The following is a 27,257-nucleotide window of genomic DNA, read 5'->3' as shown; positions in this document are numbered from 1 at the left end:
CTAAATGCCTCAGATATGAGCTTGATCAGGGCTAAGCCTGAGACAGGGCCCTAGACCCTGCCCCACAGGCCCTTCCCTCCCTTCCTCAGCAAAGACTCCTCACCTGCTCCGCATGGACGCACACCTGGCTCAGGCACTCCTCCTGAGTGAAGCCTAGCGCAGCTTGGAGCGAGCACTGGACGAGGAGTCAAAAGCCTGGGGATCCAGCGTGGCCCGGCCACTTTGTAGCCGAGCAGCACTGGGCGGCTTCTCTTACCTCTCTGAGTCCCTTGGCTATCAAAACCAAAGAGCAGAACTCTCCAAAAGCAGATAGGGGCGTGGTAGTCACATTCCCACGATCACATGCATGGTTCCTCAGCAGAATGAATTCAAAACCAGCTCCAGAGTCAGGCTGCATGGGACTGAATCCCCCCGAGTGCTGGGCGAATTTGGGCAAGTACCTTAGTGTCCCTGTGCCTCAGTTTCCTCATCTGTAAAACAGGGATAATAGGGATGATAATAATAGGACCTATCCCCGTAAATTAGTTGTGAGAACATTAAGTAGGATAATATAGGTTGAGAGTTGAGAACAGTGCCCAGTACACAGTGAATGCTTAGTAAAAATCAGTCTTTGTTGTTCTTGCTCCTTGAACCATGATTAAACCCCAAATTCCCCACCTAGTAAATGATACGCAGTTGGAAGACACAGATGTTTGTCTGTCCAAGAGTCAAGCCTGGTGCCTGGGGCAGGACAGTGAGCGTGGGAATGGGCAATTGCTTAATACATGTAACTGGAAGTATGAACACCTGTAAAATGGGCACACGCGATGCCCTGGAGCCCCCTTCCCCAGAAACCCTCCCTCCCCCACCCAAATCATCTCCTCCAGGGGTGGAGGGCTGGTGAATGAATCTTTGAATGATACATATTCCTGTGTTTGATGTTCAGTAATAATGAGCTTGTATGCAGGCTGAGTCACCAAACCTGATTCACGTCTGTGCCGTTCATACAAAGCCATACAATTCCAGAGGCACAGCATCAACGATCCTGGAAATTCATTCATTCAACAACCATTAATTGGGTGCCTGGTAACCTCCTGATTCATGAGTCGGAAGTGGGTAAAACATTATTTAGAAGCTGCACAAGGGCAGGCAGATAACTTAATGTTATTGGGCACGTGTTCCTTAAGCACCTGTCCTCTGATCTTGAACAAACTATACTTACGTGGCCTTGTTTAGGAATTAATGAGAGCCAACTAATCTTTCAGAAGACCTCAATTTGCACTTTTGGTCAAAAGCCCATCAGCCTTTACAAATGAAGACCTGTCTTTCTGGGTTGGGCTACTTTGCTAGTTAAGAGCTTTCTGTGTCTTTAAAAGTGGGCGGCACCCTGTCAAATGAACCCTAAAGCATAGGCTGAAGGCGCGTGAAGTCCCACCCACTTTCTGTGACGTCCTGTGCCCCGGCTTCTGATTGCCCGCCTCAGACGTCAATCGCGGGGCGTGTGTCTTGCTGGGACACAGTGGAGGTCTAGCCTGTGGTTTGCGGAGCGGTCGGGTGTATTCTCCGCTCGCCCCCACGCCCTCGAGGCCCCCGCCGCCCGACCCAACGGCGGAGCCAGCCAGTGGCTTCCGCGACGCCCTCCCGCACCGGATCGCTCCTCGCTGGGGCGGGACCTGGCCCGACGGCTCCGGTCACTATGGTCAGTGGTCGTGGGGGGAAGCGGGGGAGGAGGAGCTGGAAGGGGAGCGCGGTAGGCGGGCTCCCTGCCGGGGCGCATGTGCGCTCGTGGGACGGGGGACGAGCGTCAGGCTCAGTCCCCAGAGCGGGTCCCGCGGCGTTCGGACCCCTGGGAAGAGTGAGTCGGGACGGATGCTGGGGGCCCCCGCCCTTCCCGGGAAGGCCCTGCAAGGCCCCGCCATCCCCCGTGGACGCCCAGCGAAGGGGACCCAGCCCGGCCTCTAGGACTCCCGTCCCTGGCGCTCTAGTCCCTGGTGTCTAGTCCGAGGGTGCAGACCCGACGGCGCAAGGTAAGCGCCCTCGAGGGGAATGGGAACTGGAAGGCTCCAGGGCTAAGGGTCGGCCTCTTTGTTAAGTAGTCCCCCACTGGGCAGCTCACGGCGCCACCCACCCAGGGGCTTGGCCATCGGAGACGGCTCCCTCCAAGCCCCACAAGTGACCTGGGAGGTGCAGGAGTGGCCCGGTCGCGGGACCTCCTCACCATCCAGAAGATAAACAGATGGCATGTGCCTTAGGACGCACGTGGAGAGGCTGCCTCAAGTTGTGAGGGACGTGAATTAGGGGTCCAGGCAAAGCGAAGACTAGAGGGAACCCTGATTCAGAGTACTGCTGGAGCAGAAATGGCCCCAGAGACCCTCTGAACCAGGCCACACCAGGAAGGTGGGGAAACTGAGGCCCAGGTAAGGAAGGGGCTGGGACTGACTGTGGTAGACCTGGGACTTGAACCCAAGCCTCTGGACTCCCCAGTCCAGTGCTCCTTGTGTTGCATCAGTCCACCTTCCAGGTTGTGGGGGGAGGGGTCAGGCACTCTGCAAGGGACTGGGTGTGAGGACGGCCTAAAACCCTTTAATTCTGAGCCCCCTGCTCCAGGGAGCTGGTAGAGTGTAAGAGCTGGTGGCCCCCATGGCGGCTTGGGGTCACACAGCTCTGAGTTCAGATGCCGCCTCCACCCCTTGGAAAGCCAAGAGGCTTTGGTTGGTCTCCCCCCACCCCCACTCTCCGCACCCCAGCACTATTTTGCGCATCTGTACAACGGGCGCTGTGAGAACCAGGTGAGGTGATGCACGTGGGGCTCTCGACCCAGGTAACTAGCCGCGGCTGGTCCTGTGACAACAGAGTCCGGGAAGTGGCTGGACACAGGTGTCTGGTTCTTCTTGGCCTCCTCCCTCCCATGTCCGCGCAGGGAGATGGTCAGCCCTTCAGGAAACTCTGGGCTGGGGCACGGGTCAGCGCCTGGTCACGGACTGGCACATGCAGCAGGTCCTCCAAGTCGGGGGCGTCCTGGACAAAGCAGCCGGCTGCTGGGGGCATCTAGAAGCATCAGCTTCCTGCTTCGCCCCAGTGCCCGAGCATTTCCCTGGCTCTGCTGCTCCAGGAGGAAGGGGGCCCCGGTGTTTCTGCATCCGTCACCCACTAGGGAGTGGCTGGGGCTGGGGTCATAATGGGTTTCAAACGCCACCCCAGAGCTGGAGGCTGGCATGCCTTCTAGAAGGCCACCATTGGGCAGCTGAGGACAGGGCAGGGACGGTGGGGGGCGAGGACCTGAACTTTTGGTCTCTGTGCTGCACAGCCAGGCCTCCGACCCCAGCTTCCCACGGCCCTGGACTCTGAAGACCGGAAGGTAGAGGGCAGATGGGGTCAGAGGCACCAAGGCCTCACCGTGGCGGGAAGGCTTGGGGGCCTGGAGAGGGGTGAAGTGGCTAACCCACCGAATCGGACGTCTGTCTGGGAATCACGGCCTGGGGGAGGGCTGTGCGGTGTCTGTTCTTGTGTACTCGGCATTCATTGTGCACCTACTGTAGTGATTGTTGTTTCTGCGTGGTGTGACTGGTGCTGTTGGTGCTGCTGGGGGGGCGGGGAGGGGGCGGAATGTCCTTGGGAAATCCAGCATCTTCTTTCCTCTCCCATTTCAAAGTCACTGGGCTAAGCTGGAGGAAGGGTCCCATGTAGAAGACACAGAGCCCCTTAGGAAGGCAGGGGCCGGGATGAGGTGCAGGCCTGGGGCGGCCACTGACTGGGGCCATAGGTAACAAGTGCTCACTCAAAAGGCATTTACCATTTGGTGAGTCAATGAGTGTGAGAGGTGAACAGTAAAACCACAGGGCCCTTCTGCGCTTTGTTTTTATTTGTCAAACAAGCCCCTAGGAGGCAGGCACCCTAGTCAGGCCCCATGATGGGCAGTGATGAGAAAGACCAGGGGTGTGACCTCTCTTAGGAGCTCGCTGCCTGTTGGTCAAGACAGAGCTGGACACAAGCCATTCCTGAGCTACTGATCACGGCCTGGGAGGCCTGACCACGGGCTTTGCGAGCACAGCGGAGAGCTGGTACGCTCTGAGGGTGCAAGGAGTGTCAGGAAGGCCTCGCAAGGGAGTCTTTTGAATGGGGTTTTGAAGCATATATAGGAGTATTCAGGAAGGATTTGAGGAATGGTACATTCCAGGCAGGGTGGGACAGCGCTTAAAGGCCTGGAAACATGGGTAAGGTTGCGATATTCTGGGAAAGGTCTGTGTGGATGCATGGCGCTCTGAGGAGGGAGGAGAGAAAAGGAGGGAGGGTCAGGATGTGCTGAGAAGGGCTTCACATGCTGTGCTGTGGGCTTTCAGTTTTATTCTGCCGCTGGGGAAGGGGTGAGAACCATAACCTACTTCGGAGGTGGCTGACGTGGATGATCTCTCTGGCAGTGCGGTGGACGCAGGGTTGGAGGTGGCCAGGTGGGTGAGACCGGCTCACGCATCTGTTCGCCCACCCACTCAGTACGCATTTTTGGAGCATTACTGTGTGCCAGGCACTGGGGATCTTGACAGGCATGCAAAGTCCCTGCCTTCATGTTGTTGACATTCTAGTGCCGGGACAGACAGATTGCAAGGAAATGAGTGAACCTACATGGCAGCCAATGTGCTGAAGAAATGAAGCAAGTCAAGGTGGGGGGTGGGGGAGGGGCGACCTTACACAGGGCGCTTAGGGAGGTCCCCTCTGAGGAGGTGATGCTGCCTGAGTCTTAAGAAGAGGAGCATCAGGCAGCAGGAATAGCATGTGCAAAGGTCCTGAGGTAGAAATGGGCATGTATTGTTGGAGGAACAAAAGGAGGGCCATTGAGGCTGGAGCTCTGGGAGCATAAGGTAAGCAAGGCCAGCTGTTGTAGGACCCGGCAGGTTGTCCTCAAAAGGCTGAGTCTTTTCCTAAGTGAGGGGAGCCCTGGGAGGGAACTGAGGAAAGCTGTGCCCTCTTCTGGCTTCCATGTGAAGCAGCCTGCCCCAGCTGCTGTGGAGGATGGTGGTTGGGGGGTGGGGGGGCAGGAGCGGAAGCCGATGCTGTTGCAGCCTCCCTGAGGGCAGATGGTGGCGACTCTGGCCTGACCCAGGAGCGGAGCTGATGGGGAAGAGAGGAGTGCAAGAGGGGTCCTGGGTTTGGCGTGAGCTCTGGCTGGATGGAGGGGCCTTTTGGGGAGCTGGAAACCCCTGGAGGGGAAGCAGGTGTGTAGCAAGAGAGCAGCTGGGGCACAGTAACTGGGGGTTGCTGGTCAGACATCCTGGTGGCTGCTGGCTGTTTGAAGCCAGAGCTTCAGGGAGAGGTCAGGGCCAGAGATGAAAATCGGAGGGTCCTTTACATGTTGTGTGAGTCCAGGCGTCAAAGGAGAGGTGGCTGGGGTCTGAGTTCAGGGTCTCTGCAAGGCTAGTCAATAACTGTGACCCAGGAGGGGTGGGAGCCCAGAGGCAGGGGCTTCCCTGTTTCCTTAGTGGAACAGCACAGAAGAGGCATGGGGGGGCAGGCTGAGTAATAGCCCCCGAGGATGTCCACACCTAATCCCCAGAACCTGTGAATCAGGTCCCTCACATGGCAACAAGGGCCTCACAGGTGGGGTGACGAGAAGGGTATTGAGATGGGAGAGGGCCCTAGATCACCCAGGTGGGCCCAATGATGGAATCACAAAGGTCCTTATAATAGGGGCAGGCGGGCAGAGGCAGAAGGGTTAAACTGAGGAGTTGCGACAGTGGAAGGAAGGCGATCATGGAAAGTGAAAAAGGTAAGGAAATGGGTTTTCCCCTGGAGCCCCCAGAAATGCAAGATAGCAAATCTGAGTTGATTTTAAGTCACGGAGTTTGTGCTAAACTGTTATAGCAGCAATAGGAGACCGGTTCAGGGCACTGGGTCATCCCTGGATCTTTTGCCTCCAAACATTGTAATCACTCATCAATTCCAAAATGGATCATTCTATATATTCCTGTATTATACATGCTGTCCTAATGTTGACAGTTCAAAGGGTGTTTCCCTCCAGCTCCAGCGGCAGCCCACTGTGGGGACCCCAGCCCCAGGCAGACAAGACCAGGGGTGGGGCCCCGGGGAGGCTTGGGAAGGGACAGGGACCTTCGGAGAGGAGAGGGGAGGTTGGCCGGGTTCTGAGGCCTGTCCGGGTGACCCCTGGAAGCCCTGGCCTCTGCTGTGAAGGAGCCGGTAGCTTGAGGTCAGGCCACGCGGTGAGTCGTGGCTTCTGCGGTACTGGGCCTGGTTAACGAGGCTGACTCAGCTTGTGGTCAGCCATGCCCGTGGAGCAGCCTCAGAGGGCGGTCGGGCTGGCCGCGGGCTGGCATTGCCCACTGGGGCCCAGGGTGGGCCTGTGAGAGGCCCACCAGCCCCTCAGAGCCAGAGTTCGGGGATGTGCATAGATGCAGGAAAGGGTACGTTGATGGGGGGCTCTGTAGGCAGAAGTGTGAGCCCAAGGCCTGACTATTGAGGAGCCGGCAGGAAGTGACAAGGGGGCACGTGTGAAGGCCAAGTGGGTTCTGTTCCTGGAGGATGAGAAGGTGCAGAAAGGCACCCAGGTCTGTGAATACTTTTATTTTTTTTTTTAAAGTCTGCTCCAAGCCCAGCGCGGAGCCCAATGTGGGGCTTGAACTCATGACCCTAAGATCAAGACCTGAGTTGAGATCAAGAGTCAGATGCTTAATCAGCTGAGTCCCCCAGGTGCCCCTGTTGAATACTTTTTGATGGGCTGGGTGAGCAGGGTCCAAGTCCCTACCAAAGATTGCCTCACTGTGTGACCTCAGGCAGATAGCTTGGCCTCTCTGTGCCTCCGTGTCCATTTGTAAAACAGATATTTCAAGGCTTAAATGAGATAGTCCACAGCCCCTGCCGTGGCGAATGCACAGCAACAGTGGTTTCTTCATTCAGCAAGTGATCCCTGAGCACCTGCTGGGCACCAGCTACTGTTCCAAGGACTTGGGGTACACCATGAACAAAAGGGACCAAGGACCCTGATCTTCTGGAGCTTTATGGTCCTACTATTTTGCTTCTCATGAAAGCCCAGGGAGACTGAATTCAGACATCGAGCTGTACCTATTCCAGGAGGAGCCTACTGAGAACTCCTGGGAGGGCAGGGGTCCTGCTTGGGGTCACAGGTCATCTCATGAGACTGGCCTTTAGGGCCGGTTGGACTGAGCTGCCGGAGCCTGCTCCTTTTGGCTCTGCCTCTCCCCATCCTGCAGATCCTCGAACAATGCTGGGCACATGGGGTTCCCTTGGGCAGGGATACAGAGCTGTGGGATAGGAACTCCCCATGACCCTGGCGAGGGGGGCCACTCCCTGTCCCCGCTTGGAGGCATCTTCACCAGAAGATTTCAGGGCTTTGAACCAAAGTGGTTGGATGTGCAGATTGGGCTACAGGTGGCTGGTGAGCCTGGCTTTTTGCTGGTCTGAGGCTGGTGGAGCAATGCTCGGGGCTACCTGGCCAGGTTTCTGGTCTGTAGAGAGGCTTTGGAGAGCAGACCAGAGGAAAATGGGGAACCTGACTCTCCCCGCATTTGGAGGGGGTGTGCCTCGGGCTGGGATCAGCTTTGCCACAGTAGCTGCTTGGTTTTCCACCCGGGCTCTGAGGCTGCGGGAGGAAACCAGGCCAGGGAGACCGAGGCCAGGCTCCCAGCGAGGACTCAAACCCGGTCTGAATGCCGAGCCCAACTGCGAGTGCATGGGGCTGGGTCCTAGGTTTGCCAGGGAAGAGCCAGTGAGGGAAGACCTGTCCTTTTCTCACTCTGAAATACAGGCCTCAACTTAACCTGCTAAATGCTGCTTCCAAGCGGAGTTGCCAGCTGCCTGACTTAATTAGCATGTATTTGCCAACAAGCAATTAAAGGCTAAAATCCTTTCAGGTGTCCTGACTAGGCCTATGCTTTCAACATAACATCCTGGAAATTTTCAGCCAGGATTAGAATATAATAAAATAACACCAATTAGAGTCAGCTAATGTCCAACCCAGAGAGCACTGTACCAGATACATGGGCCAGTACATTGAGGCTACGCCCAGGTTCTCCCTGGCATTTGAGACTCTAGTTTTTCCCCAGAGCTGTGACCAGGGCCATGTTGCTGGGGAGGGGGAAGGGGACAGGGACCTCCTGGAGCTGACTTGGGCCATTCTGGAAAGCCCTGTGCCCCCGCTGTTCCAATAAATACACCTGCAACCACTAGGGGGCGCTGGAGCTAACCCGAGGCTCCATCACCGGCGGTAAAGCACCAGGGAACCATTTGTCCGGAGGGGTAAATATTGAAATAGTATCGACTGAAGCAAAATAAAAAGGTCACGAGATTTGTAGAATAATCTGTATGCACATTTAAAACACACGCACACATAAAACAACTCTGTAGTTTTAAGACCAATTCATTCCACTTAAATGAGGTCCCCGGGATAGGCAGATTCAGAGACAGAAAGTCAGATGGGGGGCGCCTGGGTGGCACAGCGGTTAAGCGTCTGCCTTTGGCTCAGGGCGTGATCCCGGCGTTATGGGATCGAGCCCCACATCAGGCTCTTCTGCTATGAGCCTGCTTCTTCCTCTCCCACTCCCCCTGCTTGTGTTCCCTCTCTCGCTGGCTGTCTCTATCTCTGTCGAATAAATAAATAAAACCTTAAAAAAAAGAAAAAAAAAGTCAGATGGTGGTTGCAGGGGCTGGGGGGTGGGGAGTTAATGTTTAATGGGTAGAGTGTCGGGGATGGAAAGTGGTGATAGTTGCACAACCATGTGTGTACTTAATACCACAGAACTGTACACTTAAAAGTGGTTACGGGGGTATATTTGCTACGTACTTTCCCTCAATAAAAAGGTACTTATTGAAACACGTGCCACAGGGACTACCTATGGGGGGGGGGCATGGCAACAGGGACAAAGGGGAAGCCAGTGTTGACATGGGGCTCTGGAACCCCGAGTGTAAGGAGCTCCGCCCTCAGTGGCCAAGAGGAGCCCTGAACTGCTATTTAATATTTTTCCTTTAAATTTAGTAGCCTAAGGAAATTTGCCCCACAGGCCAAGTTTATATTAAGGCAAGTGGAAAACCTAGATGGGCTTCCCTGGTCCAAGGTGTGTGTCCCTTTCCCTGATCTACGCTAATAGTCCCATTTTGACTGTTGATGGCGCTTCTCTACCATCTTAAGTACGTATCCTTACATAGTTCCGATGAATTCCTTAAACTCCTTTCCATGCCTCCCTATCTTCTCAGAAATGACTGAATACAACTACCTACACGTTCTCTGCTTGGGGCAGACAGAAGCAGCCCCGTTGTCTGCTTGGGGCAGACAGAAGCAGCGTTCAATACCGGGGGTACTGCTTTTTAATCCATGTTCAGAAAGACCCGAGCCCACGTTTAAGTCCACAGTCTGTAAAAACAAGCCTTTTGTTAGTGAGGGTGGGTAATGGGAGTCTGGAAAGAAGTGAGAGCGTGAGCGAGAGAATGCTGTAGGGCAGGCATGCCTGCTGTGTTTACACATACCTGAGGGGCCCCTTGCTTTTCCCTCAAAGCAGAAGTGGATTTTTTATTCTGAAACTTACAGGGTCCCGGGGGTCACTGCTTTATCAGCACATGGTAGTGGGAGTGCAGAGTGAACCGTAGTGCAGCAGCGTTTATACCAATAATGGAACTCTTCCATGATTTAGAATAGATCAAAACATGTTAATTTTTTTTTTTTTAAGATTTTATTTATTTGACAGAGATAGAGACAGCCAGTGAGAGAGGGAACACAAGCAGGGGGAGTGGGAGAGGAAGAAGCAGGCTCATAGCGGAGGAGCCTGATGTGGGGCTCGATCCCATAACGCCGGGATCACGTCCTGAGCCGAAGGCAGACGCTTAACTGCTGTGCCACCCAGGCGCTCCCAAAACATGTTAGCTTTTCATAAAAATGCCAACCAAGTTAATAAAACTGGCTTGTTTTGTTTTGAAGTAAGCTCTGTGCCCCTTGTAGGGCTTGAACTCATGAGCTGGAGATCAAGAGTCAGCTCTACTGACTGAGCCAGCCGGGTGCCTCCAAAGCTGGCTTGTTTTACATTTAAAAAGTATTGCAAATGAAAATGGGACCCTGTGGGGCGGGCGCCTGGCTGGCTCAAGTCCATAGAGCTGCGACTCTTGATCTCCGGGTCATGAGTTCAAGTCCCACGTTGGGCACAGAGCTTACTTCAAGAAAATGGAACCCTTTTAGGCTCCCTGCTCTCTGGCCAAAAGACACTAGCACAGTGGGAAGGAGATAAAGGTAGTTGGAAGCCGCCTTTCTCCTTCGCAGGATTAGAAAGTTTGAAGGAAACTGAAAAGAGAATTACTTTCCCTCCAGATGTCCTGATGTCTTTTAACACCATGTCCAGACATCTCCTGTAAATCATCTCTTGTTCCCTCTGTGACAAGTGTCCTCAGACTGGGGGATGCTACTCTAGGCACTGAACTGGGTAGAGAGCTAGACTGTCTGCCCGGCTGCGGCCACAGGGGCAGGAGGCTGGGACCTGGCCCGATGGTGCAGAGGCCCTAGTCTGCATTGCACACAGTGTTCCTTTAAGGACTAGCAGCCTTGTTCCCTCGAGAGCTAGACTCTGAGCTCTGTTTGCCTAGCAGTTTGGCTTGGTAGAATTTCCACGGGTTTGAGAGTCAGATCTGCATTAGATCACTTCCTGGCCCAAGGGACCTGACCTTGTCAGTAGAGTGGGTATAATAATTGTTGGTGGGAATAAATGAGATAATGGGGATATGTAAGCCTCTGTCCCAGAGCTTGGCACATAGTAGGTGCAAAATCATGGCCCCTGTTATTCTCTATATCTTGGACTTAGGATAGCAGCAGATCATCCAACCACCTCCCACACGTCGGCTTTCACCCTCAGGGTCACAGGACGACTGTTGTAATGTAGATATCACATCTGCATGGAAGACAGGAAGGAGGAGGAAGGAACAGGACATGCCATCTCTGTTCGTTTTATCCCAAACCAAAGCCTTCCCCAAGCCCCCCAGAATACTTGTCATGGATCCAGTTGGCCAGCCCTGGTCACTTGGATGCCCACAGATACAAGGAAGGCTAGAAAAAATCATTGAAGAGGAGGTTAAGGTTGTCATGACTTAGCCTGGACATTTTCTACCACATTGCCTGGAGTAAAACAGAGACTGTTAGTAGGGAAGAAATGGGTAGTGGCTGATGGAAAAACAGCCTACGGCATCGGCCCCAGAATGGTTATTTGACTCCTTGATGGTTCCCCTGCCCCCGTCTGAGCTGAAGTGAGGAAAGAGCCTGATGCTGACTTAATTTTGCAAAGAAGTGGGGGTGGAATGGAATGGAAGTTTCCAGAAATAAACCCCAGAATCTCCTCCCCCACCCACAAGCATTTGCATGCCCTGTTCCCTCTTTTAGAAAGCCTTTTCCTCCTGTTCTTCTTGGGACAACGTATTTCATCCTTCTCCACTCAGGTTTTTCTCTGGGAAGTGGGTGTGACACCCCCCCCCCCCCCCCCGCCAATCCAGGAGAGGGCATGTTAGGCCACCAGAAAGGGAGAGAAGGAATAAAGTGTGAGTACAGGGGAGAGCCCAAGCCTGACTTGGATGGGGTAGGGCAAGCAGGAAGGCTTCATGGAGGCAGTGGCTTTTATTCATTTAACAAACTCTCATGCCCTGCTCTGTTCCAGGCCCTGTGATGGGCCCTGGGGCATCAGGTAAATGGAAGGACTCGGGTAGTGTGATATGCTGTCCTGTGCCAAGGGAGGCCTGCATGGCTTTTGGAGACCTTGATGGCGGGGGGCATCCAGGCCGCCAGAAATGCCTGGTCAAAGCACCTCTCCTCATCCTGGATGCTGGACATGGGAATTGGAACTAAAGCAGCTCACTGTCAGAAGTTTGAATCTGTCCAGTGTGGAGATGGGTGGCCCCAGAAGTCACTCACAGCTCATTGTATGATCCCGTGGCCCAGCTCTCTGCTTCCAGTGTGGAGCTCTGGTGAAATCTAATCAACAGAAATCCAGACTTTTTTTCCAGGTGGAAAGGGGCTTGCAACCTCGAGAATCCTCTGTAAGCCCTCAGCCCTATGGGCTGTCAAGTCCATGAGGAGGCAGAGCGGCTGCCCAGGAAAGCCCATGTAGTCAGAGGCATAAAGTGAAAGTGATCAGCTCTGACAACACCTCTGTCCAATATGATGGCAATAAATGGATGGAAAACTGGATTTCCAATCACAAAAATCCCAAATAACACCAACTTCACAGCTGTGCGGTATTGTGTAACTGTCCTCTTGGGGTGTGTGCAGGCACCGGAGCCACTTCTCTTACACTAAACGCCATGTAGCTTTGATACCAGTTCCTCGTACGTTATCTTCATGCTGGAATCAGAGCCGTTCTAGGGGTGGGTTGGAGGCAGGAGTGCACCTGCCACTTCTCTGGGCAGAGTCTGGGCAGGAACAGCATGAGGCAGAGAGGAGGCTGGCTGTTAGAACAGAGATGTCTCCTGCACTTTCCCTGGCCCCGAAGCCACCTCCTGCCATTACCTGCTCCCTGTGGATTTCTTCTCAGCCCTCCAGAGCCCTGCCTCTGGACCAGGAAGCTTATCTCTGGGTTGGAATGGACTCAGACTCAGGCTGGCTTCAGTATGGACTTCCACCGGTAGGTGGTACATCTGCAAGATGTTCTAACCTCTATTTCCAGCTTGTCGCACAGCGCTCTTGGTGCAGGCTGGATGTTCAGGAATTGGTGACGAATAAAAGAATGAATGAGACAGGAAGGACAGAACAAGGGGACACGTCATACTCCAGCATGAAGGCTCACTAGGTTCAAGGGGTTATATACTCTAAAATGAATCCATTCGGAAGTTACAGGATGACACCCCTACGTGATGGGGCTGACCCTGACTCCTGTCCAGGGAACTGACATCGGAGAGAACTGGGAATGTGCCTTTTGTGGGAAGGTACCACTCCCTATGTCATGTAACTAGCTGTTCAGAGGCTTTCTACTTGGTGGAAGCCCATCAGTTGTTTTGAAATTGTCACAGCTTTGCTGCTTTTTCTGTCTTTCAGAGCGAAACCTCTTTTAACCTAATATCAGAAAAATGTGACATTCTATCAATTCTTCGGGATCATCCTGAAAACAGGATTTACCAGAGGAAAATCCAGGTGAGACAGAGGTTTGCGGGGGAGAGATCTTAGAGCTAATGTGCTGGAGCTGGGACTGGAGTCAAAAGGTGCCACTTTGTTTTTTTGTTTGTTTGTTTTTGTTTTTAAAATATTTTATTTATTCGACAGAGATAGAGACAGCCAGCGAGAGAGGGAACACAAGCAGGGGGAGTGGGAGAGGAAGAAGCAGGCTCATAGCAGAAGAGCCTGATGTGGGGCTCGATCCCATAACGCCGGGATCACGCCTTGAGCCGAAGGCAGACGCTTAACCGCTGTGCCACCCAGGTGCCCCTAAAAGGTGCCACTTTGAAAGCAGAACAGCTTAGCATTGGTGCCAGGCTCCCAGGCAAATTAAAGGGCTCCTAGAATATTTTGATGTTGGGCATTTGCCTTAGTGAGAAATCTTTTAGTTAAGATATCTATATCTATATATAGAAAATTTAAAAAAAATTTTTAAAGCTTGATACTATCCTAAGTGCTTTATTCACCCACTGAGACCTCATTACAATGTTGCAAAGTCAGTACTTTTATTATCTACATTTTACAGCTGAGGAAACCAAGGCACAGATATTAAACGGCAGGCCCCCAGTCCTACAGCTAGTGAGTGGACAAGCTGGGATTTGGACCAGGTAGCCTGATCTCATAAGGTGCAACCCAGAACCACAGTGCTATGGCATCTCTCAGAGGGGAAGGGCTACTCCGGCTGGGCTTTGCAAAAGGGGAGTTTGCCAGGATGCAGGGACAGCTCACAGAACCAGGGCAGCAGGAGGAGCCTGGGCTCTGTCCATCTCTGGGGCAGCATGCCTCTGCTTCTCTCTCTCATCGGCAGGACTGTCTCCTGCAGCCACAGGGAACACTTCCTGGGGGCAGGAGCAAGGGCTGGGCCGCAGGGACTCATGTACCCTGGAGCCCTCTCAGGAGATGGGGTTCCCAAGGAGCATGACCTTCCCTGCTGGCCTGCCCTAGATGGGCCCCATTAGCTCCAAGCCTTCTCATTGTGGTGGTGGTTGCGGTGGGACCAGGGACTCCCTGACGCCTTGAAGACCGTGCTTTGCTATCAAAACCCGACTGTAGCCCCATGAGGCAGCAAAAGGAGCCTCGAGGGCATTTCAGAGGGAAATTGGCAGCTCAGAGCAGAGCTGGAGGTGGGTGGGCTGGGGAGGACTGGCCAGACACTTAGTTATGTCTGAAGAGGCCTGCTGTACCGACTCTGCGGACACAGACATCCCTCAAGGCCTCTGCTCACCCGTGCCTCCCCTGTGCCACGCACACCACTTCTGTTCCTCTCAGTGCTATTCCTCCAGGAAGACTTCCTAGACTTTTGATGCCACTGCTCCGAGGCACCCCTGTGCTTCCCATCCTGTCATAGTTGTCTAATGGTCTGTCTTCCCTGGACTGTAGGCTGCCCAAGGGTGGGCCATGTCGTGCTCATCACTCAGCACCTGCCGCAAGGACAGGCTCAGGATGTTTTTACATTTGTGTGATAGGATAGCTGGGAGACTGTGAAGGGGCAGCCAGTCTGAGAGGAGGCAGCAGGTGCTGCCTGGGGAAGGTGGACGCCCTGGTCCCCACAGGACATGACATGAGGGGTGATGGGGGTGCAGACATCCACATTTCCTTCTCTGCCCCACAGGAACTCAGCAAAAGGTTCACCGCGATCCGCAAGACCAAGGGGGATGGGAACTGCTTCTACCGGGCCTTGGGCTATTCCTACCTGGAATCCCTGCTGGGAAAGAGCAGGGAAGTCCTCAAGTGAGTGGGTGTTAAGGGACCGCTGGGTGGGCTCGGGGACCCTGGGTCTCCCTGAGGGGGTTTCCTAGGCGCAGGCCTGCCAAACGTGGAGAGTGAGCTGCCGTGGCAGGGATGGGGGCAGCCAGGCGGTCTGGGATGGAACCAGTGAGCTCATGGGTGCCGTCACTCTGGCTTGAGTTCACCTAGGTGGGGTGCATTTTTGCCTTTTTGAAGACTCACTCCAAGAAGAAAACGAAACTTTGACCGTTCTAAGTAGTTTCAGCCACCCCTGTTCTTGAATGTGTGTGTAGCCTGGGTCTTGACCCGATGCTGAGGAACGTCTCTGTCCAGCAGCTGCTTCCTAGAGTGACCCTTTAGGCCTTTGGGTCTAGGCTTACGTCAGGGCTTCTCTTGTGTCACCTTTCGCTCAAACTGCCTGGATCTTGTTGAGTGTGGTCCCAATTCAGTCGTCTAGCGCAGGCTTCTGTAGTTCTCCCCAACTCCCAGGAGACACTGCCACTGCTGGGTCTCAGAACGTACTCTGAGCAGCAAGGAGCTGAGACCTGCTTCTTGATCTTGGAGCTCTCACTTCCCTGGGAGGATCTGATGAAGCCCCCCCTCCCCCGCCCCACACGCCCCGCCCACGCGCACGGGAGCAGAGTGGCCGTAGGGCACGGAGTACTCAGGCCCAATCCCTGGTGCTAGACCTACTTTGTGAGGGCAGCTCTCTCAGCGGCACTCCTGACCGTCCGGGCTGGGCTTTCTTGTTGTGGGGCTGTCTGGGCCTGGTGCTAGACCTACTTTGTGAGGGCAGCTCTCTCAGCGGCACTCCTGACCGTCCGGGCTGGGCTTTCTTGTTGTGGGGCTGTCTGGGCCTTACAGGGTGCTAGACCTACTTTGTGAGGGCAGCTCTCTCAGCGGCACTCCTGACCGTCCAGGCTGGGCTTTCTTGTTGTGGGGCTGTCTGGGCCTGGTGCTAGACCTACTTTGTGAGGGCAGCTCTCTCAGCGGCACTCCTGACCGTCCGGGCTGGGCTTTCTTGTTGTGGGGCTGTCTGGGCCTTACAGGGTGCTTAGCAGCATCCCTCGCATCCTTGCTAGATGCCAGGGGCACCTTCCTCCCCAAGTCACTACCATCAAAAATGTCTCCAGACTTCATCAGGTGCCTCTGCGGTCAGGGAACAAGTCAAACCTGGTTGAGAACGGCGAGGGTAGGGCCATCACCTCCTATTCAAAACATAGATTCCCTCAAAAGGAATAGAAATTAGGCCACCTGTTCCTTACTTGGAACACATCGTTCCTGAATGAGAGACTGGCTGAGTCCCTTCTGATGGAGAGTCACCTATCTCAAGTCGCTCTCCTCCCCCATCTTCCCGCAGCTCTGCAGGGTCGAGACAGTGCAGTCCAGAGCAGGGCTTTTCCCCACCACCTGTGTCCCCCCGAGTTGTGCCATGCTGAGGTCTAGGGCCCTGAGGCCAGACCTCACTCTTGCTTACTTGCTGTGTGACTTTGGGGAAGGAACCCCAGCTCTCTGAGCCTCAGTTTCCACATCGATGGAAGGTAGGTAATTATGCCTACTCAGGTGCTGTTGTGAGGACTCGGCAAGGTGACACTCGCAAAGCCCAGCCCGTGCGTGTGTACCAGCCCTGCATGCTGTTTACCTTCACCCCTGCACTCCCTCCAGGGCACCCTTCCTCCCTTCAGTCATCACCTAGCAGGACACCACACACAGACCCTGTTGTAAGCCCTGGGGATGCAGCAGAGAACGGGAGACAAAACCCCCTGCCTGTGCAGCAGGATGCTAGAGGGAGAAGACAGCAAGGGATGTGTCCGATGGCAAGAAGTGTTGTAGGAAAAAACCAGGCGGGGAAGGTGGCCAAGTTGTCCAGGACTGGGGCAGGGGGTGGGGGGGTAGGGGGATGTTGCAGTTCTAAGTAGGGGTTGGAGGTAAAGGGGGTTGCCTCACGGGCCTCTATAAAGACCCTGAATTTCGGCCTGAATGAGATGGAGCCCCTGAGGGTTTGAGCAGAGCATCTCCTGGCCTGCTGGCCGCGATCCACATGACAGACTGGGAAGGCACAGCAGGGGACGTGCTCAGGGAAAGGAGAGGATAGTGGCGGCATGAGCAGGTGCAGGGGATGGGTTGGATTCTAGATTCCTGTAGAGGTGGTATCAACAGGACTCGCTCATGGCTGGGTGTGGTACGCAAGCCGAGAGGAGTCAAGGATGACTGCCAAGTTTGTTGCCACAGCGTTCTCAGGATGGAAAAGCCACTTGTTGCAAAGGGGGACTGGGGAAGATTGGGAGCTCCACTTTGGTGATGCTGAGTCCAAAATGTCCGTGAGCCTTCCAGCAGGGGTGTCCACTGGGCAGTGGGATGTACAAGGTTGGTGTTACCCCATTTTATAGTTGAGTACACCAAGCCTCGAGAAGGTTACAAGCCTTGCCCAACGTCACGCTAAAGCTGGTGTGTAGCAGAGAGTCTCACCCAAGTTCCAGTGCCGTCCTCCTCCCCCCCCCCCCCGACTCACCTTGTTGGTCGTAAGTCCTGGCCTGGTCTTGGCTGGGCCAGTGTGGCACTCATCAGTGCTCAGTACAGGGGGCCAGCAGTCATGGGTAAGGAATCAATGTGGGAATGCAGCTGAGGTTCAGGGAGGCCAGGGAGGGGAACGGGGGCCCAAAGCCCGAGAGCAACTGAACAGCAGAGCTGCCAACTGCCAGCACAGTGTGTTCCCCACACGCGCCCTGGCCAGCGCAGACTTCCACCTCCTGGTTTAGTGGCTGGTGCTCCACGCACGCCACCCGTTTCCTCACTACCCCCTCCCCCACCAAGGCACCTGGGCCTCCCCATTGGGCTTTTAGTCCCTTGTGCAAACCCCCTTCCTGTCCCATTGGGAGTCTAGCCTCCCTTCCCAGGGGACGGACTGCAGTTCAGCCAGTGCCAGCTGCCCTCCCCCCCCAGAGCCTCCCCACTTGATCCTTCTTGCTCGGGCTTTTACCTCCCCTCCACGGACCAGTCTAGTCGCTTGTTCTGTAGCTCATCTCTGCTGCTAAACGTGTCCTGGGGCTACGGGCTGGTGGGGCTCCTTGCCTTGTACCCCGGGACATGGTCTTGGAAGGGGGCTGTACTGTCAGGGGCCTGCAGTGGGAGCAGAGGGATGAGCCAGCACTGACACAGCAAGAGCCACTGGTTTAAAGGGTGGCCAGTGCTGATAAAGGTTTCACAGCTGTGGGGCAGGGAAGCCTGATTTGTGGTGGTAGACCATTCTGTGGTATAAATACTCCTTTTGTGACTGGTTTTCAATCTACCATCATGGGGTCACTGAGCAGGGAAGAGATAAATACAGCCTACAGCCCAGTCATCTCTCCACCACCACACACAACAGATACAACCTCAAGAGCAGAGATAATTAGGAAACTGAGTTTTGAATATTTATCTTTGTGTTGTAGTATAGTTCAAGTAATGGCTGTGTTTAACACCTGGTTGGCAAAATTTGAAAATTGAACAGTTCATTAGCTTTTGTGAGTAGGTACAGGCCGTTGGTTGATGGACAGGGTGCTAAGGAGTGAAATGCAAATGGGGAGTGGCCTTGGGATAGGAGGGAGGCTGAGAAGGAAGAGGGGGTTGGGGAGCTAGGCCAGGGTCCTCCCTTAGACGTTTGTGCTGAGGAGCTGTGTCCTAAGGGAGAAGGCTGTGCTAGGTCACTCCGGAGGTCCCCGTGGAGAAGGAATGGGAGCACGGGAAGGTTGGGCATGGCCCTGGCCAGAGATGGTGATCATACAGCCAGAACCATGGCGACAGGAAGGAGGGGCAGAATTCAGAAACCTTTGAAGGGTAGAATCAACAGGTGTGGGAGTGGGTGGTGACTACCTCAATCTCTTAATCTGTGAAATGGGTTTAACACTCCCTTCCTGGGATTGTATACACTGGGGAGGACAGAAATCAGTGTGTAATCCACAGGGAAGTGCACTGAAAGGGAGAAGGCAGTCACCTGTTAGTGACACACTCCTCCTCAGGTGTCAGGGGCAGTGGGTCAGAGTGGGAGGACACTGACGGTCATAGCAGTGCTCCATCAGCATTTCCCCGTGAGCCATCAGTCTATCCCCTTTAGGTTCAAAGAACGTGTCCTGCAGACCCCAAATGACCTTCTGGCTGCTGGTTTTGAGGAGCACAAGTTCCGAAACTTCTTTAATGCTGTAAGTTAACCTGGGCAGGACGGCTGAGGGTCCAGGTCCTTCCCTGCTGGCAGAGTGGACAGGAATAGGCACTGGCTGGAGAACCCTCACAGCCCATGGCTCTGTGGTTGTGTCCTTGCTCTTCCCAGCTGGGAAAGGACAGTTGCTTCTTGCGTGTGGCGACAGGGAGCCCAGGGCCCAGACCTGCCCTCCCACAGGGAAACAGTACCTCCTCTGGGGCAGTAGCTTTCAGGCTGAAAACATCCCCAGCCTCCTTCATCGGTTCCCTCTCCACCCTACTTCCCTGATCCCCTTAGTGAAGGGGGTGGGGTTAGAGGATTCAGTTCTGAATCTATAAATAAAAATCCCAGTAACCACAGTGATGGAAGGAAACCCAACTGCTGTTCCCTAGGCAGGACTCTGGGCTAAGGCATGCACTGCAGAGCATTTCTAACCCTCTACTTAGCTTTGGTCCCAGACTGACTGACTTTGGTAACTCAATTTAAGGATTTAAAAATGGAAACACATGGAGGGGGAGGGTCCTGTGGAAAGAGTCCCATGGGGGAGGGTACGTCTTGTCTGTGCCTCCTGACTGACGGCCCGGCGGGGTGCAGTTTTACAGTGTGGTAGAGCTGGTAGAGAAGGACAGCTCGGTGTCCAGTCTGCTGAAGGTGTTCAACGACCAGAGCTCCTCGGACCAAATCGTGCAGTTTTTGCGCCTGCTCACCTCAGCCTTCATCAAGAACCGCGCGGAATTCTTCCGACACTTCATTGATGAGGAGATGGACATCAAGGACTTCTGTACTCATGTAGGTCCTCAGGGTCTCAAGCTTTGGGACTTAGCCCCCAGCCTGGGACCTGCTATGTAATACCCACCTCCTGGGATTATACACATTGGGGAGGACGAGTCGTCCGTGTGTGGGCCACGGGGAAGTACAGTGAAAGCCCCTCTGCCCTCGGGAGACTTGAGTACCATCATCCCTAGCCAGGGGACTTGATGTCACATCTGCATTTGTAATCTGAAGATGATGATTAGTAAGCCAGAAACAGATCCTACGTGAGCAGCCTGAATGTGTGGCTCTGGGCAAGTACTTTCCCCATCCAGGCCTCAGATTTCCCACCTGAGAAATGAGGGCCTTGGACTGGACTGTTTACAGAATTGCAGAGTAGCAGCCCCAGGGTCACATTTGTCCTAAGATGTATTTTGTTTATGATGTATGGTATTTATTTGAAACGGAGTTGCCAACATTTAAACCCTGGGCGGCTTTCTTGACTCTCTGGATTTCTCTTGAAGATCCAGCTCCCAGGGCCTTATTCCTGCATGGCCACAATCAGCAGAAGCGGAGCAGGAGCCGCCCTGGTTATGTGGGACACACTTGCCAGACTGCCACCATCCCTGCCTCTCTAGGTTGCCTCTTCAGCATTCGGAGTCACTCACTCGCCTAGCCCCCTGTGAAATCCCTTCATGATGGTCCTCGTCTGCTCTGAGATTCTTTGGTTCTGTGCATAAACAAGCCTGAGCGCAAAAATTTCTCCCCACCCCTCCCAATTCTTGAAAGTAGTATTCTCTTCTCATATACCACTAGAGTCTGGAATCAAAAGGATATAGAGTCAAGCCTTGCAGTTCTAGTGGGTTTCTGCTGCTCTTCCCCATGGCTTCAGTTTCCTCCTCTAGAAACAGGGGATGGCAGTACCTACCTAATGAGCTTTTGTGAAAATTATTTCCCAGCATAGATGCTTTGACCCAGGGCCATGAAAGCCAGGGCTGGACTTCTCATCTGTCCTCTGCCAGGCCTCCTTCCTAAACTGGGTTTGTTTTTTCATTTTGGTCTTTGCAGGAAGTGGAGCCCATGGCCATGGAGTGTGACCACATCCAGATCACAGCCCTGTCTCAGGCACTGAACATCGCCCTGCAGGTGGAGTATGTGGACGAGATGGACACGGCCCTGAACCACCACGTGTTTCCCGAGGCTGCCACCCCTTCCGTTTACCTGCTCTATAAAACATCCCACTACAACATCCTTTATGCAGCCGATAAACGTTGATTAATTTTAGGCCATGCAGTGGAGCCTATCACCTAATGGGACTGCATTCTAAATGGAACATTCCGGCTTTTCAATTTTTTAAGCAACTTAAACTATAGTTAGAAAATGTACAGCCTTTTGGGCAAAGTCACTGGGAATGAGGCCTACCCATTATGGACTATGGTAACTTAGTGATACTGTTAGTATTTATTTTCATGGAGGATCGAATGCTTTCTAACTCAGGGCTACAAAGCCGGAACGTCTGGCTCTGCTCCGAGTTGCCTGAGACCCTGGGCAGGTCACCTCCCCTCTCTGGGCCTGTTTCTTCATCTGGAGAAGGTTCCTGACAGTGCTGACATTCTGTTGTATAAAAAACAGGGCCCTCTGGTTTCCTTTCTGTGCCTCTCTGTTGGGGAGGAAAAACTCAAGGTCAGCTGTCTTCAGTGACTTACCAGTTCTACAAAAAAGAATCCATTCCAATCAGCTGTTAGACTGGACTTTGGTGGATGGCTGACTGAAGTGTTGGCCACTTGGCCAATGAGAGGGCTTCAGTGTGGTTCCAAACATTCACCATGGGAGTGTTTTCTTACCCTAACTTAAGGAGGAAAAAGACTTTTATGCCAAAGTCTAAAAAGGGGCCTTCAGCATGAAGCTCAAGTTGTTGTGACCCCCTCTCTACCTCTCTCAGGGCCAGAACTGCTTGCCTCTGGGCAGGCCCTTCAGGATTCTGCTGCTAGCCCCACTTGAAAAGAGGCTCAAGGAACGCTGGGGTCTGGGACCAGGATGCTGTCTCACCATCCCCAACACAGCCTGGAAGTAGAATCTAGGTTATCGTCCAGGTGGAGATAGCAGTACACGCAGCCAGACTCCAGCTGGGCAGGGCAGACATGTTTTGCAAAGCTGTCTGTGGCTTCTTTCCCTTTTCCCCCTTCTGCTCTGTTTTGTGGGCTTGGAGGAAGTTAGGTGGGAAAGAACAGAGACAAGCCCAGGAAACTGGCAGTGGGGGCGATTCCTGTTGTGGAAACTGCCTAGAAGCCAAGAGCCCTGGCTGGCAGCCTCCTCGTTCATCCACCTGGACATACCCCTTAATAACCTTGTCACTTTGCTGCCCCCAGGACCTTGAAGAGTCCCAGCTGATCTGGGGTACTGCTAGCAAGCTCTCTTCCTCTGTGGGAGGAAATGGAGACTGTAGAAATGGGGAACTGCCCATGGGTTACTTCTCTATAGCAGACTGATAAGGGCTTGTATACAATAGCAGATTTGTATCATTCTGCCTTTGTGAAGACAGATGTTAGGGTGCTTTAATGCCAGGCAGGGACCCAGGTTCCCCTACTGCCTTAGCTGGAGCTTAAACCCAAGGGCTCATGCTAAGTGATTATGTCACTTTTCCACAAGAATGTAAATCTGACCTTGATCTCTGAATTGGTGATATCCCACCCTGCTCTAGGTAGGGTGCTAGGATCTGTGACAAACACTGGAAGAACGGGGGAAGTGTTATGTGACTTGGGACTATCAGAATCCCCATTTTCAAACTGAAGGGTATGAACACAGCACCAGGCTGAATGCCCGTGGCTGCTCCGAGGGGCTGCAGGATGGCCTGTGCCTCTAGCTGAGTTCTCACGTACAGCATAAGCAGCAGCTGCCACTTCCTGGCATTTGTTCACAAAAGCAGAGATTTCTCTTTGGCAGACTGGCTGGAGAAATTCCCTCCCAGGCTTCCTATGCTGTGACTTCCAGGTCTGAGAGCCCACCAGTGCTCTTATGGGACCCTCTTCTCAGGAGAGATCCTATCAGTTTAGAATCAGAATGCCACACAGGCAAATTTTCTCATGTTCTTATAATGTGCTTCCCCCCTTTTTCACAAAACCCCTGGTCCAATCCAAGCCATAGCTCTCTGCCCTCACATCTGCCCTCAGATGGTGTGAGGGCAAGCACCAATGCTGAAAAGGGAGTGGCAGAATTCAGAACTTGTTCAAATCCAGTCATCTGTGGAGGTCACTTTGTCTACAACAGCCAGTGATGCTGGCATTCACACTTCCTGGATCATTCTCCACCCACCTCACCAAGCCATCTCTGTCCAGACCAAAAGGGGCAGGAGAATTGCTATGAGAGTCTGTCTTTATAACTGCACGTTTATTATTTTCTTTCTAAAGGGAACTTTATAAATGGGAATGTTTTGCAACAAAAAGAACAAACTGTCCTTGCTTTTGACTGGGTTCCTATTTTAAGCACAAAGGGGTTTTGGAGCCAGAGCCGCCTGGGTTTGAATCCCCCCTTTTCACGTACTAGCTCTTGGCCAAGAACTTCACCTCCGAGCCCTAATTCCCACATCAGTGAAATGGAGACAATATCCACGCAGCACAGGGTCACTGGTTAAAGTGGAACAAGATTATGTGTGAGACCTGATACCCAGTGCTCTCTACCAGTGGGGAAGCAGCAGAACACTTGCTGCAATGTTGGCAAATACCTCCTTGCCAGGGAAACTGGCTTCAAAAATGGGGAAGTGTCAGGAGCCATTTGACAAGTCTAAGAACCATTCTCACACTGCGCAAATGGGGGCAGGAGCTGCGGCCCAGTGAGCAGCTGCTTAGGGTTGGGGGTATGGGCAGGCCCTACAGCTTCTCTGGGCAGTCAGTAGAAACATTTTTCTAGCATTAAAACAGTTTCCATGACAACTTTTGTCCTGGTTTCTTAGTATTTGGTATCTGACATGCACTGAAGATCAACACTGTCCCGTAAGGCTTATGTGAGTGAATGAATTACCCCGGTTCTCATTTAGTGGAAGATCCAGATACTCAGGAAGTTCTGCCCTTGGGCTGGAGGTGCCAAAGAAACCAAGGACTCACCAAAGCTTTACTTCATCAAGTCAAAGAACAGAACTGCCTGGGATGCTAACCCTATTTTTTAAAACCGACTCCCCTTAACACATTACCCTGCCAAAAAACGGAGCATCTGCTGTTAAGGGACAAGGGCAGCATGTCAACAGATATCAGTGGGTCTGTTTAGCCTGTGACCAGTAGCCTCAGGCCTCTCATGACTCAGGTGCTGCTAAGGTTCCTTAATGCTGCTCAAACCGCCACTGTATCATCCGGATAATGGTGAGTCCCCGGCCATCCTCCACCAGCTGTCACTCAAGAACTGATCTCACAGACTAGATTTGTTTTCTACTGCATTCTCCTTCCTGGGTCACTGGTGACCCTGGGGAGACATTCCTTGACAACACTACTGTCCTTTTAAGACTAAACATGCCCTGCACCCACCAGCAATTATCCACGGTTTTAATCCCAGGTCTGCCACTTGGCTGCTCTGTGATCTGAGCAAGTCTAAACCACTCGGTGTCAGCCTTCTCAACTACAAAAAGGACTTGTATCTCAGAGGCTTGGTAGAAACCAAATGATAAAATAGATGAAAGTGCCCAAGAGTGCTCGGTACTTGATCAGCACTCAAGGATACCCGACTCTGAGCTCAGTCTAGCTGTCCTATTATAGTTACCCAGAGGGGCCGAGGCAACACTGCTGCCAACCTACCAACCTTGTCAACCATGAAGCCGAGGGGACATGTGTTTAGAAGCCCAGACCTAGCTGTGAAAAAATCAATGCTTCTCCAGCAACTGTGGCTACTCATCTAGACTAACCTAGAGAAAGCTGGGGGGAGGGGGGAACACACACACACCAAGAGGTCACTGGTTCCCTCAGCATGTATTTACACCATGCCCTGACCTCAGCCAAGGGCTACAAGGGGTAATAAGGCAGCCTATGCTGTCAAGAAGCTCAGCAGAGGCAATACAGTGTGCCAAGTGCTACAGAGATGGTAAGCACGGCTACTATGGGAGCCCACCCAAAGACACTATGCCCTCCTGGGGGCGCAGGGACCTAGAGACCATGTAGCCATGCTCAAGGATGGGGAAAAAGGCAAGCAGGCGGAGGGAAAAGCTTGCATAAAGGCTCAGAACAAGAGAAAGGGCGCGTGGAACTGTGGGCAACAACCACTGCAGGACACAGAGGAGGGGAGGGGAGACAACGCTGAAGAAATTGGCTAGTGCCAGATCCCAAGTGCCTCACGATGCCAGACTCTGCATACTGTTACTGGCTTCCCCACAAATGGCTCTGATGTAAAGGAAAACTGTGTTCTCTTGGAACCCAAGGACGGCAACCTCTTCCCTCTCCATCTTGCAGTGTGGCTCAGATAAGAGAATGTGAATGGTAGAGAGCTAAAGAGCTATTAGGGTTCTGCTGTGGAGAAAAGCGGGAACACAAGCAAAGACCTACTGCTCCATCCACACTATCCAATGGGATGAGACGCACCCCACATGCCTCCTCCAACCAGAGAATTAGGACAGCTATATTCTGGCTAAAAACTCAGGATAACATGCTGGTTCTGACTACCTTTAATTGACGAAAACAAGCTGAACATACAAGAAGCCTATGAACACCGGAATACAGAAATATATAAGCTGCTGCATAGGATTCTTAACTCCAAACAACACAAATGTGCATGAGGTCTCTCCTGCGATGGGGGCTGCATGGAAAAGGGAGATTTTTGTAACTGGGGCTGACAGTCGAGTTAAAGGCAAAGTGAGAAGATTTTCCACATAACCAGAGAACACGGAACAATGTGCAGTTGCTAACAGACTGACCTGGAGGGCAGTTAATTTGCACTTGTACTTGGCTGCGGCTGTTCCTGCTGCTGCTCTTTGGGCGGCTTCTTCTTCTTCTTCTTCTTCTGTTTGGTGAGGCAGCTCAAAGCAGACTCACCATTTCTTGGGGTAGACATGAGCGTGGGCAGCTTGCCAGACTGAGTTGGATACTTCGTTTTCAGGTCCTCTTTGAACAACGGCTGGGAGAGTAAATAGCGCAGCTCTTTCTTCAGCACCTTCATCTGCTTTTGTCTCCTACGCTCTTCTTGTTGGTCAGTTTTTCTTCCTTAAGATGCAAAACAGACCATATTCAGACCATATTCACTATGATCTGTAGAAACTTTTTGTTTCCCTTGATGGATACTTGTGATGAAAAATGTTTGGAACTCTTGAGGAATCAAGGCTCAAAAGTTCTCTATAGAAGCTAATATTGGCTAACTTCTAACTTAGTTGGGGAGGGATACTCAGGGCCATTATGTCTTTCATTTCTCAAAAAAAAAGCCTCTAAATCAGGAATTAGCTCCATTTTACTCGTGGGCACTTGCAGAAGGTCACAGAACTAGCCAGAGATTAGAACCTCTAATCTGAGATTAGAATCCAAGGTTCCTGACCTGAAGATCAGTTTTCTTCCTACGACCCACCCACTTGCTACTTGCTAGCTGGGGTATGGTGACTCGACAGGTACAAAGCCCCCAGGAGACTGTGAACGCCATCTGGCAGCCCAGTTCTCTTATGCCTCCCCACCAGCACTGTGACTGCACCTGTGTGGGTGGGCACAGACAAAGGGCCCCACACCAGCCAGTTCTCAGGAAGCAAAGCTCAAGCCCCAGGCCTGAGCTATCAGGAGGAACAGCTCATTGTCACCAAGCCCACTGGTTTGGTTCCCAACTTCCATGCTGGGCAGATTGCTTGTCAGCCTCTGATTTTGTTGGCTCTGGCACTAAGATGCCAACACCTCAGCTGTGCTGCCCACTTGTGGGATGGAAACACCGGACCAACTCTGATGTCGTCAGTTCTAGATTTGGTTCTACCACTTCTTAGACTCAAGAGCTTTCCTAGAGCAGGGACCACACAGATTCATCCCTGAATCCCTAGGCTCTTGCCCAGGTTCAGAGTAGGGACTCAGGAAAGGCCTGGTAATGGAGCTATTTCCCTGCACAAACAGCTTCTCTTCTATAAGCCTCTACTTTCCATATGTAAAAGGATGATAATTCCTGCTCTGTTTATGTCATGAGACCATGGAAGTCAGATGAGATGATGACTGGTGTAGTAGGAACAATAATGATCATAATAACTTAAAATGTATCAAATCCTTTCTATTTGCCAAGCACTAATATAGACACTTTATATTCATCAATTCAAGCCATCTTTGCAACAACCCCATGAGATAGGAACGTTATGACCTGCATCTCATAAATGACGACAGCCTAGGTACAAAAGAGAGGTTAAGAAGCTCGACCTGGTCACATAGTCAGTTAAGGGAATGGACCAGCACTGGCCACTGGCCGCAAATCCTACCCCTGATGTCACTACCTTTCCACACAAAGGAGGCACCCGAAGGATCCTGACAAATAAGACAGAGGGAACAAACG

The 27,257-nt window shown here is 52.8% G+C and overlaps 2 protein-coding genes across 3 annotated transcripts in view; one reads left to right on the top strand and one right to left on the bottom strand.

Moving 5' to 3' along the window:
- Positions 1-1,464: 1,464 nt before the first annotated feature.
- OTUB2 (OTU deubiquitinase, ubiquitin aldehyde binding 2) lies at positions 1,465-23,704 on the top strand. The gene is made up of 6 exons (XM_026515381.4): positions 1,465-1,678; positions 13,004-13,099; positions 14,733-14,851; positions 18,942-19,026; positions 19,620-19,814; positions 20,844-23,704. Exons 1-6 carry the CDS (start codon positions 1,676-1,678, stop codon positions 21,048-21,050), a joined length of 705 nt encoding a protein of 234 aa, XP_026371166.1. The 5' UTR covers positions 1,465-1,675; the 3' UTR covers positions 21,051-23,704.
- The window catches only part of DDX24 (DEAD-box helicase 24), a 37,571-nt gene continuing 18,607 nt past the window's right edge, over positions 8,294-27,257 (bottom strand). The window contains exons 9-10 of one of the 2 annotated variants that reach the window (XM_057318501.1): positions 25,666-25,951; positions 8,294-8,609 (exon numbers count right to left, since the gene is read on the bottom strand). In XM_057318501.1, the coding sequence (XP_057174484.1) occupies positions 25,677-25,951 (275 nt within the window). In that variant the 3' untranslated portion in view covers positions 8,294-8,609; positions 25,666-25,676. Of the gene's footprint in view, positions 8,610-25,401; positions 25,952-27,257 lie in introns of those variants that run through there. The other variant, XM_026515379.4, reaches the window with a different exon arrangement.

Source organism: Ursus arctos, unplaced genomic scaffold (genome assembly GCF_023065955.2).
Source record: "Ursus arctos isolate Adak ecotype North America unplaced genomic scaffold, UrsArc2.0 scaffold_25, whole genome shotgun sequence".
NCBI lineage: Eukaryota > Metazoa > Chordata > Mammalia > Carnivora > Ursidae > Ursus > Ursus arctos.
This window is presented reverse-complemented; position numbering and strand designations above follow the sequence as displayed.

What these genes read in the sequence shown, in the direction of transcription:
- OTUB2 (XM_026515381.4), top strand. An exon ending in TTTACCAGAGGAAAATCCAG is followed by an intron (nt 13,100 to 14,732) that starts GTGAGACAGAGG and finishes TCTGCCCCACAG; the next exon opens with GAACTCAGCAAAAGGTTCAC. An exon ending in AAGAGCAGGGAAGTCCTCAA is followed by an intron (nt 14,852 to 18,941) that starts GTGAGTGGGTGT and finishes TATCCCCTTTAG; the next exon opens with GTTCAAAGAACGTGTCCTGC.